General features: G+C 48.1%; 1 protein-coding gene across 5 annotated transcripts in view; it reads left to right on the top strand.

Annotated features, from left to right (window-relative positions):
* The window catches only part of NTRK3 (neurotrophic receptor tyrosine kinase 3), a 209968-nt gene that overhangs the window by 184261 nt on the left and 13513 nt on the right, over positions 1-12194 (top strand). The window contains exon 16 of one of the 5 annotated variants that reach the window (XM_086619986.1): positions 4720-4794. The exons of 3 other annotated variants lie outside the window; for them this stretch is intronic. In XM_086619986.1, the coding sequence (XP_086476112.1) occupies positions 4720-4794 (75 nt within the window). Of the gene's footprint in view, positions 1-3246; positions 3253-4719; positions 4795-12194 lie in introns of all 5 variants that reach the window. One more of the 5 variants, XM_086619987.1, reaches the window with a different exon arrangement.

Genomic DNA, 12194 nt, shown 5'->3' with positions numbered 1-12194 from the left:
CCACCCTGCCAAGACCTCCACCCACACCCTGTTTCCCCCCTCCCCTTTTCCTCACTGTCTACCTGTATTTCTCCTGCTTGAGTTGCTGTTTTCATGCTGTTGCCATTTATTTCATTTCAGTAATGAGAGGGATGTGGCAGGTGAAGAGCTCTCACAATCTGGTGACATCTTCTTTGAAGCACAGGCACAAAAGAGCAGTTTGTTTTTGGGAAATAAAAACTCCCTGCTATGGTACTTGACCTCCATGCTCACCTCTTCTTCTGCTCTGGATATGTTGCTGCTGCATTGTGAGTCATTTGGCTCAGATTTTTTGTTTAATATAGTCTCGATATTCACCCAAACACTGACCTCCACGCTTAACCCCTCTATGTTCCCCCCAAACCACCCAAACCCTCACACTCTTACTGAGAGCTAATCAAGCCTACGATCTTTCAGACAAAGCTCAGCCCCATTCCCAGACACTTGAATTGAGGCTTTTGATGTCTCCCAGTCATTGGACTGAGCTCCAGAGAGCTGGGAGTTCAAAGCCTTTCAGTTTAGCTTCCTGATGGTTTTTAACTCCTGACCTTCCATTTGTGGAGGTCATAGATGTAGCCAAATAAGAAGGAATTGTTTGTTTAGTATTTCCTGATCTAAAACACCTGGTGATGTTCATGGCAGGTTCAGATCCAATGGAGATACTACAGTGGGTAGTGAAATGGTGAGACTTCTTGTCTCAGGAGATGGTAGGTGCCAACAGCTGAGATGGGTTGAAAAAGAGACTGAATAGAATTGTGGAAGAGAGGCTAGCAAACAAAATACTTCCCCTGTTTCAGGAAATCCCTGTGCCAGTGGCTTTATTGAAGACTGGAAGACTATTATGGGATATATGCTGTGGGCTCTTCTATTTCCATACTCTCCCCTATGCATCTCTGACTGAGGTCAGGGTCCCAACTGACTGTTCTTAAAAGTTGCCTGGGCTGATCTCTGCCTTCCTGGGAGATCGAGAGAGTACTGGGAGTAACCAGTCAAATGCTGGACCCAGCTGAGGTCAGTGACACCTTCCTCAGGAATTCAGATACTGAGTTGGGTTCAGAAAGCTGGGATTGCTTCTCAATGTAGCCAAACTACCCACGCCTCTTCACCTCCACTGTGAAAACTTGAGACAGTAAAGTTTCCTTCAGGGATTTCCGTAGCCCTTTCCTTCAAAACAATTTCCTTCCCATAAAACTTAACTAGGGCTCTCTTTCGTTTTCAGTTTTTCCTGGGTGCAGCCAACAGATCCAGAAAGGGTCATCTCCACCCAACCTTGAGTAGTTTTTTCCCCCCTTGACTGTGAAACTGTTTTTTTCCCCTGTTGTAATTTGTGTTGTCCAAGTGTGGTTCCCAACCACCTGCTAGGGGCTGCCTGCATGCAATGTGCTCCCTTCCTCGCGCTGTCCCCACTCTGAACATCCCATGAGCCTGAAAGCTGTGAGATACATGGAAAAGAGTACAGTGCCTAGTTTTGAGCCAGAGAGACTCTCCCATAATGGAGATCTATCCAAAACGTGTTCTTCTGTGATGTCACCAGAAACAAGGAAGGATTTTGTACAGGGAAAGCCAGAGAAACTGATGGTTCCTGGGTTTTACGAAGGTGGCCTGATTTGATTTAAACTGTAGCTAGAGCAGAAGAAGGTAGAGAAACATGTGCCAGCAAGCTTCATTATTCTAGCCCCAGCTGGACCAGAAACAGGGTGTGAGCTCCTCAGCATATGGAAATGAACCATTCATGCTTTGGAAGGAGCACTGCCACTTAAAATCGAAGGAGACTTGGCTGTGTAACACCCTCCTTTGCCACCTTATCTAGGTTATTGGACTCATTTCCCCACTGCATCCCAGCTGGTCAGTGGCCTCCTCCTGACTTCCCACCTGCAGGACCATGATCTCAACTCTCCTTTACCATGGGGACAGCCATGAGATCACACATCAGTAGGGAAAGGTGGGGACTATCCCTAAACCTCAGTATGATCAGCAAAAGAACTGGAGGCAGAGAAATTATAAGCCAGTTTAGTGGGGCATGGATAAATTACGTCTTGCTTCAAGGCAAACTGAAGACCTTCCTAGAAAAATTAAGATGCAAATATCTTCATCATCCTCCTTAATTAAGATGTTTGCATGGAAAGAAACCACTGCCTTTCTTTTTTTGTTTTTTTTTGCTGCTGATTCCTGCATGGTCAGAGTTTCCACAGGCTTTCCCCTTCTGATCCCCTCCTGTTTCATAGTCCTGCCTCTCTCACAGCCACATCGAGCTCCTTCTCCATGCCAGCTGGATAGAGAAAGCCCCTATTTGCAAGCAGCTGTCTTTAATAAACAGGCTGTTTCGAGCTAGGCTGTCAAAGAGAGCATGTTCAATGTACAATCAAGGGGCAACGATGCACAAAATCGCACACACACACAAACCAGGAATCTTTTCTTGCTGTGTGTTGAGCTTTGAACACTTAAGTGATTCCACCTTTTGCTTCCGCATCCAATTATGTGGACAACCCACGATAAGATTGCTAAAGGAATTAGAGGGGGAAATCTTTACACTGCCTCATCAATATTGTTTTGCTCAGTACAAGGCATCTCCCTGCCTTTGGCCCCAGTCGTGTGCTCATTTGCCCTCTGAAAACACAAGTTCACCTTCTCGCTATTCGGGCTGTAGTGATCAAGAGAAAAAAACAGCATCGTGTCTGTTGAAAATGTTTGTACTTACCGAGTTTCTTCCTGGTGTTAAAAAAGAAAGATGTAATACAGCCCTGCTAAAAACACCTTTCAGGGTTTTTAAAGGGCTTCCTGTGCAGTCCAGAAAGACCTTTCCTCTTTCAGTTGTATGGCCTTCTAGAAATGGCCAGCAACCTTATAAGCAAAGGCACTGGATGATAATTTTTCTGAGCATCACTGAGGCAAGACGCCAGATTTTATGGGCCACTAGACTGATCCAATATAGCAAATCCTGTGTTCCACTGTGGATTCGGAGACCAAATTATCAATTAATGTGAAGCATTAAAAAATCCAAATCCCTTTTAGTTCCCTGCAGTCATTAGTGACAAGATACAATATCTATAGCTCAAATGCTTTGCCAGCATCCCCTGGCAGCAAGGCAGAAACTCCACTTCTATTTTTTTCCCAATACATACAAGGAAAACATATGAGATCAGTGTTTTTTTACAGTCAGATTCGGCTGCCTCTTCATATTTACTTAGACGGAAGAATAAATCAGGTTCGGGTTACTCTCCGGGTTAGTTATTTGTTATTGGAATAAATGCATGATAATAGACCTGACAGAGGAAGATGTTTCTCTTTCAGCTCTGTGTTTGAGGTAGAATTTGCTTTGTTCTGCACTATATTATATTGATGATTTTTTCCATTGCTGGATGACTTCATTTGCTCAGCTTCTTTCCTACGTCCATACCTCTGCCGCAGTTGGCTTTAGGAAGTGGCTTTCTGCGATAGAGCTCTCCTTTCTTTTTCCCTAACTGTAACATTGTAAAGCAGAGGCAATTTAAACAACCATCATGAAACAATTTTCTAAGCCTTTCCCCCACCCATTTCCTACCTCAATTTTTTGGGAAGGGAGGTGAGTCAGTCTTTCACGGGGCAATTCCCTAAGCAGAATGAGCTGTCAGCTACATTTAGCAGCTCAATTTTCACTTCTGGTGCGGGGTGGGAAGGTGCCCAGGGTGATGACTAGCTGAACACACCCTGAGGCCACGTTTGTGGTATTCCCTGGGGCAGCTGTCAGCCTCAGCAATTAAGTAGCACAGCCAGAAGTCTTCCCCTAAACCACCGTGCTCACCAACTGCCCTTTCGGATGGGTATTTTGCCTCCTTTTTGTCCTGGTGGGAACATGAACACTTTACTAGAAAGTCAGTGAACCTTATGCTTGTCATTCACTCTTAATTTGCACACCGAGATCCCTGCCTCTTCTTCTCCTTCCCATTCCCCAACTCTTTCCTACTTTGATACATGGGGAAAAAGTAGAGCTGTGTTTTCTGCTCCATCATTTCGCTTCCCTTGTCCCCTCCTAAGGTTCAGTTCTGGAAGCACTGGCAGGTTTGCAGGTGATCAGAAGCTGTGGGATGAAGTTTTTTTCTTCCTCCCCCAACCTGCGACAGTACTGATGGGACAAAGACTTTTGGGGAAGCATAGAGTGATGTATGAGGTGCTTCACTGGGATATTTGGTGAACAATGCCCTTGACTCTGGCTAGCCCCAGCTTGCTTGAGTAAACACATCAGGCCTGAGTCTTGTTCTGCTGGCAGATGCAAATGGGTCCCTGCACCATGCCCAGGAGGGCTGGCAATGGGCAAGGAGCAGTATGCTTAAGTACTAGATACAGAGGAACAGCTCAAGCCTCCTAAAACTCCTCCTGTCTGGAGAGGAACTGTAGCTTCACAGTCCAAGGAGAAGTTTCAGGAGGCTGAGCCCCCCTTGACTCTTGCCCAGCTTGCCCTGCTTCTGCACTGGTGCAGGTGATGGTGTGGGGTGCAAGGTGGTGGTGACTAGGGCCAGAGGGTCTCACCTGCCCCAAGTCCTCGCAGCAAGGGTTGTGCAGTGTTGGGATGTTGCAGCCAGTGAAAGACGTACGGTTCAGTTAAAGACATACCCTTTCCCTTCTTGTCCCCTTGCTTCATTCCCCCCATCCCTCCCTCCCTCTCTCACCCTTCCCTTCTCTTTTGTTTGTCTCCTTCCCTTGTTTTCACCCATTCACTGTCAGGAAGGGCCGCGTCCGAAGGGCCAGTTCAGCGCAGCGTGGCAGCGACAGAGACTGGCACCGCCGGCAGCTGCAACAGTGAGTGGATCTCGACCCCTGGGGCAGCTGGAAGCGGGGGACTGGTGCTGCTTGAGCATGAAACGACATGTGGGGTTGAGCGGCTTTGGGACTAGGTCGGGACTAGGGCTTTTGGCAGTGAAGGGGCTCTCGTGTGCAATGGGAATGGCACATGTTTCTAATACAGCAACTCTCTGGGGCTTGTCTGGATGGTGAGATAACACGGGATGAATGCAAAAGTCCTCAGTGCAATCTTCCGTCGTGGGTGTTCGGGCTGTGTCTGCACTAGTGGGCAGCATGGGCCGGCCGCTGGCTCTGACGGCAGCGAGTGCAGCACCGTTTGTCTCCGTGCAGCTAAACCGCTCCACGCTTCCGAGCAGGGTGGCATTGGCACAGCTCACTGGTGGCCATCCCTGACTTGTGTTGTCCTCTCAACAGTTGTTTGGACGCTGTCAAACTGGCGTGGTCTAAAACCAGACTATTTGAACAGTTGGACCATCATGTGCCAGCCCTGGCACCTTTTATCTACTAGTCTAGACACAGCCTCGGTGTCCAACCAGTTGGGTGCTTGCAGCTGTGATTGAGTAGATGTCAACCATCACTGCCCCACGGCTGCTCCCATCCCCTGCCTGGAGGAGAAGCAGTGAGAGATCGGTGTGGGTTCGATGCTCTGGCAGTGCACAGGAGTTGGGGTTTGCCAACGTGGTGTGTGATGGGAGCTGTGTGAGCCAGATGAGGGCTGGTAACACCTCTGCTCACGCTTCCCTCCCCCCCACTGAGGCCAGCCGTTGTTCCGTTGTGCTTGCTGCACGCTACAGCCTCTGTGTAGGGATGCTCAGCCCGATGGGTCCCCAGCTCTCACAACATTGCAGAAGCCACCACCAGCAAGCTGCAAGGCTGCTGGAGGTGAGCTGCAGAAGCCTGTGAGAGGGGCAAACATTGAAAGTGATTATTCTGGGAGATTTTGCTGCTGACGCACAGGAAAGTACTCTGTTGATCCGGAAAGTTGAGGAGCCTTTGCTTGAGTCTGTTCTGGAAGCAGATCGAACTAATCCACCCAAAGACACTGTCTATGCAGAGCAGTTATGACCTCTCATTAGTTAAGGCAGGAAAGTGATGGCTTCTGCACTTCTCAATAGCTTCCCTCTGGCAGCAAGCTCAGAGAGATGGACATAAACATTTGCAAAGTAACCGTGACTGGGACAAATTACTGGGGTCCAAATACCCAAACCTCCCTTTGCCAGTGCTAGGGGAGGTGTATGCTTCTCGCCAGGTGATGAAGGACGAGCTGTCCCACCACGCAGCCTCCTCTCAGCATCACCACCACCCCCAGCAACGGGCATTAGCGAATGCCTATGCCGTGTTAAACAGTTGAGTGGATCTCACAAAGCCCTCCTGGGATCTGTGATGGAGCAGGACTCTGGCAGCTCCTGGCTGTTGCCAGAATCACAAGGGAGAGTGAGTTTAGATATCGCTGATTTTCCAGGGGATATGTCAGCAGATAAGAAGATGTGCCACCGAAAGGTGATTTTGTTACGTTTATGCCTTTCTGAGCTAAATTGAATTGCAGGGTGTGGATGGGAATTTAGTTCTAAGCACTGATGTAATTTTGTATCCTCGGCCCTGAAGGCGGTTTTTAAAAAATGATTTTCCCCTGTGCCCTGACACTATTTTTTTACCTTTCAATCATGTCCTTATGACAGAACAAATACTGGAGTTGACCTTTGCAATGTGACATAATAATATGTGACTTCTTTATAGCTCTTTTTATCCAAAATGCTTGGCACACCATGAATCTGATCCTGTAACCACTTACCACTGGGCTTAGCACTCACTGCTCCCAGCAATCCCTGGGGAAGCCAGAGGAGCCCTCACACACAGAAGTGCTCTACTGGGTATTATTCGCAGGATCAGGCCCTGGAGAAATGTAGCACATGCCTGTGAATAGCCACATTTTGGAGAGAGAAAGCCTTGCCCTCTCATTTATGATTTTTTTATTCACTATCAGAGTGCCATGCCCAGCACTAACATGACAGCCTCCCCTTGGCTAAAATGTCATGACAGGTAATACGTAAGTCATATTTATAGGTATTTGCAACCCTGTTGCTTCTTTCTATTATTTTTTTCCCAGCCCTGAAAGCATGCTAATTAATAAACTCCCTTGGCTTATCCTGCACCATTGTATCCTGCAGAAATCACAGCATTTTATCTTATTAGCAAGTAGGAATTAAAGAATTAAAACTACTCAGGGGGGAAAAGGAACACAACCGTTTTCTCTGTGCATCCCTTCTGAAACAACCTTGCACTGTGCCCTCAGAAACTCCTGGCTCTGTCCCCTGGGCTTGGCAGAGTACGGAATCCCAGAGCAGTGAATGCTTGGGCTGAAAAATACTTTCTGCTCTGCTATTCCTGTTGTGAAAGGGAAAGCCCAGTTAGGTGCATGGAGAAGAAAAGTCCAGTAGTGAGATCCCAGCCTTGGACTGGGCTGCAGGTCCCTTCCATCCTACCAACATCCTCTGTCGCCATAGGAAATTCAGTTAGTCCTTCTGTGCCTCAGTTTCCCATTGTTAAAAGGTGATTCCTGCGCATCTTCACTGAGGAGATTCACATGAAAAAAGTTTGCAAGGGTCACGGTCATTATGGTGTTGGGAGACAGGTAAGTACATTAGAAAGACATAGGCAACCGGTGAGATGACATGTTTGCGGTACTGGTTCGAGGAGAGTGAATTTTGGAAGTCCTCAGTAGTTGGAAAATGCAAAGAGAGAAGCAGGTGGGATCCTTGCGCCCACCTTGCTTGGTATATTCAAGGTGGGCAGAACCAGGAGAGAGGCCTGCTCCGCCTTTTTGGTGCTGGGAAGTGGTTAAATCTGGGAATGGAAACTCACTAGCCATGAGCAGGTTATCTATCCACTTCGCTGTTGTTTGCCATCGGTAGAACACTGCATCCCCCTCGCCCTTTAAAAATAAATTCATTAGAAGTAGAGAGGGCTAGAAGGGATTCCCTGGATCATCAAATCCAATCCCCTGTTACATCAATCACATCAGATTTATCCTTTTCATAATCAAGCACCACTATTAAATGTGCTCCTAAGGGAAGATATAGTCCCAGAATCTCATTGCTTTAACTCGTAGATGCTTCTAATTTCCAGTCTATGCTTAGTCATGGCCCGTTTGTTAAACAGCAGGTACCTGGCACAGAAGCAAGAAATTTAACACAGTTTTCTTAAAATAACCACCCAGAAATCCTATCCACAAAAAAACGCTGAGGTTGCAAAAGGGAAGATGCAAGGTCAGATAATGATAATGGGGAGGCTCGAGCTCACACTTGCCTCTGCCGTGTAGTACAGACTTTACATAATCACCTGCCGTTAATCTTGTGTGATTCAGTTGAGGTACAAGGCAAAAGTACTCACAGAACAAAGGAACTTCTTTGCTATTCTTCTCCATAACATTCATTGCTTAACCCTCCGTCTCTTTTGCCAGGTATAACTAACCCTGAGCTAAACATGTGGCTATTTTTCCCTTTCTTGGCAGACTTTGCTGTGCCGTTTATTGCTTCACTGTACAAGCCATTACCTGCACAGCATCTTTGAGAAGTCAGTGAGTTGCATTGCCCCGTTCTTCCAGTACCTAAAGGGAGGCTATGAGAAAGCTGGAGAGGAACTTTTTACCAGGGCGTGTAGTGATAGGACAAGGGGCAATGGCTTGAAACTGAAAGAGGGGAGATTTTGATTAGGTCTAAGAAATAAATTTTTTGCATTGAGGGTGATGAGGTACTGAAACAGGTTGCCCAGAGGAGTTGTGGCTGCCCCATACCTGGAGGTGTTCCAGGCCAGGTTGGATGAGGCTTTGAGCAACCTGGTATAGTGGAAGGTGTTCCTGCCCATGGCAGGGTGATTGGTACTAGATGATCTTCAAGGTCCTTTCCAATCCAAACCATTCCATGAATCTATGATTCTATGATTTTACAGGTTAGGAAACGAAGCACAGAGCTATCAACCGTATCAACCCATTGAGCTGCAAGGGCAACTTTCCCCCTCCGAAATACCCCTACTTCTTTCAGTGCAATCTTATTGACTCCAAACTGTGCAACTGCTACGCAGCCAGAGGAAAGGGGCTGGTGCAGCAGCCGGCCTTGTGGCACGCAGTGTACGTTGCACACTGTGGAAATGATGGGATGCTCTAGACCCATGACTTGCTTGTTTTACAGTCTTGTCCGGTTAGTTAATCAGAGCGTGCAACGAATGAAGAGCGGGGGAACAAACAGATGAGTACAGGCAGAGGCGCAAAACTGCTGTGTTACCCATGGCAGCACCCAGTAGTTGTGGCCCATCCTGTAAAGGACAATGGCACACGGAGCCATATGTGCTTAGATCAGGTCACTGTCACGCAGCATCAGCAGCCAGAGTGACTGAGGAGGAGGGCTCGCTTGACAAAAACAGGTTTGCAACTAGGATGCTGCAATCCCATGTTTGCTTATTTAACTTGGCAGGTATTCAAGTGAAACAGGCACGGAGGGGAGGTGTCAGAGCTGATCTCGGTACCAGCATGTGGGATTTTGACTTTCTATTTCAGTGTTGCTGTTTGGAAGAGAAATGTGCTCAGAACCCCCTCCCTCTTTTTTTTAAGCACTATTTAAATGTCATAGGAATTGTACAGTGCCCACCTTAATGTTCCTAACAAATTAAAATATTTTATTAGTCTATAATCTGAAAATCATTACCGGGGATACTATAAAAACCCAAAGCTCTCCGGAGGAAATGATGTCAGCAAGTCTAAAATGTATGCAAATATATTTTGTTGCCATAAAGGTACCAGGGGTCAGACAGGCAGCCCCCAGCCTCGAGGCGACAGGCTGTTGTCGTGGGAGGGAACGAAGTGCATCTCGCAGTGCGGAGGGAAAAAGCAGATCTCTGGGCTGGTTTTCCTGGAGTTTTGCAGGGTGAATGCCTCGGGCTGTGCCTGGCTGGTTCCGGTGATTTCAGAGGAAAATGTTGGTGCCATTCCCATGCACCTCCCTCGGGGTCAGGGTAAGGAAGTGCTCCAGATGCTTCACCCCCATTGCAGATGAGCAGCTCTGAACCTCTGGCCTCATCCTGCTAAGGGAGGCGGGGTGAGTGCCTGTTCCCCTCAGGCATCCACATGCCCCTGCTGCCCTCTTCCTCTTGCAGATGACTCTGATGTGTCCCTCTAAACAAGCAATGCCTAACGCAGGGCAGGCAAGAGACAGCAGCATCCAGCTCCAGGAAAGCAGCCCATACCTGCCGCCCTCAGCAGCTGGCACCTGGGGAGGCTGAGTGACAAAGTGGCCCCTGTTTTGGCCAGGTGACACCAGACACTCCCAGAGCAGTGACTTCTGAACCAGTCTCTTGCCCCTCGCAGAGCCAGTGGGCTTCTGCTGGTTGCTTCTCACCACCTTGGGCAAGTGTCAAATGGTTCAAAGATTAATTACCATTTAACTGGCTGTATTTCCATCTCTGCAGAAGGCTGCAGCGGAAAAGACAGAAGTACTGGGATAATTTACCCTGGTGTTACACAGCAGATTACCCTGTACTTACAAGGTCACCAGTTACCATGTAATTAGACCTCCAACGCAGGGAAGACCGCAATAGGTTTCCAAACCACTCTTCTTCCCGGTGTCAGAGAAGCAGAGGGATGGCAGCAAAGTGCAAACTGAAACCTCATTAGGTGCGTTTAAAGCTGTTAAATAGTTTAAAATTCAAGCTGAGGGAGGTGCAATGAGAGGGCAGCAAGGCCACCTGTACCTGTCAGTGAGAGGGAGGGAAGGAAAAACCAGAACAGTTTGTCTAGGAAAAGCCAAAACAGAAAGGAGGGCTTTGAGAGCGCTACGCATGCCGGGCAGCTGCGGGCTGAACGGCAGCAGCGACTGCTGCTCTTCAAGCTTCATCAGGGAGAGCTTTGCCAGTGGTGGAGGAGTCTGTTGGGCTGCATGGCCGCTGGGTCCTGCCCCATGGGATGATGTCCACGGGGCCATGCGGGATGCCTTGGTGGGGATGCCCCCAGGATGAGGGGGTGGGCAGCAGGACACCCCACCCCTGCCTGCTGCCTCCCTGCCTCTTGCTCTGGGTCGCTGTTCTCTGTTTTTCACGCACTCCCAAATCAAACACCTACTCGCGGAGCGTTTCAAAGAATGACAAATGCCTTTGATTATCAAGCACAAATCCCAGTGGCAGCTCATTGCACCTCTCGGGTGGCTAATAAAGCACCGAGCTGGCTCTGATCAATATACAGCAAGTATTGCTGCAAAGTGGGATTGTGCCCGACCCAGGCCACGTCGCGTTTTGTCTTTACAAACCCTGTCCTCTTCGAACAAGGCACAGTCCCACGTGGGGTGGCAGCTGCCCAGCAAGCTTGTAGCTTTCAGTGTGAAACCAATGCTCTTCTGAAGCCATCCATGTAAAGAACCCAAGTCAAAGAGCAAAGTGCGTGCCTCTACAGCAATTGTTATTTTAAATACTATTTTATTACACAGCCACACTGCCCTGGCTCAGCCACACAAAGAGTATTCAGAAGGTCGGCAGCTTCTGGAGAGGTGCAGCAGAAACAAAGACACTGTGAAGCAGTTGATTGCTGAGGATAGAAAGGGCTGTATGTAAATAGTTTGTCTATAGAATGACCAGAGCAGGGAGATATGCTACCGGATCGCAATTATTTACAAAGTTGTGAGCTTGAAGGTGAGAAAATGTTGGGAGAAGTATATAGAAGTTAGGACAGGGAGGACACAGTGAGGCTGAGGCTGAGGAAAATCAGTGTGGCAAGCAGGAAATTTCCATCGTGTAGGCAAGATTCATTTGTGATTTCCTGAGGGAGGCTGTGGGTTGCCCACTGGGATATTTGGATCGGCACCCATCAGTACCTTAGCAAATCCTTTAGGGCCCTAAAGGAAAGAGGACAGAATGAAACTGAAGAGGGTTTTTTCTCGGCTCTACAATTGGGGCTGTAAAGCTGTTTCATATGCAGACACGCGTGTTATTGTCTGTGCAGGTTCCCTCCCCCCGCCCCAGCGCTCGGGGACTGGAGCGGCTTATCCAGAGGCAGCAAAACCAGCCAAGGCTTTAAGCCCAGCATTTCTGGTCACATTTCTCCTTGAAGTAAATGCTCTAGCAATGACATAATTGAGGACTGTCCTGTCTGCTCAGCATATGTCTGCAGGGGTCATTCATCCTATCAGACACTGCAGAACATTAGTGGTTTCTTTAGACTCACTTTCTCTTTCCATCCTTCCTCTTGTGGCTAACTCTAATGGAGAGCTGGTGCCTAGAGACTACTCTAGGAAAACTCGCCCAGCTCAGAGGGCTGACCATCTAGGAGCAGTCCTATATTATGGCAAAAAACAGTCAGATGTGTCCTACTGGGCACTGGGTTCGTGGAACGGTCCCGGTGAGGCTCGCAGGGGTGG

Source organism: Tauraco erythrolophus, chromosome 14, assembly GCF_009769465.1.
Source record: "Tauraco erythrolophus isolate bTauEry1 chromosome 14, bTauEry1.pri, whole genome shotgun sequence".
NCBI lineage: Eukaryota > Metazoa > Chordata > Aves > Musophagiformes > Musophagidae > Tauraco > Tauraco erythrolophus.
The sequence above is the reverse complement of the archived record's forward strand: the minus strand, read 5'-3'. Positions and strand labels throughout refer to the sequence as shown.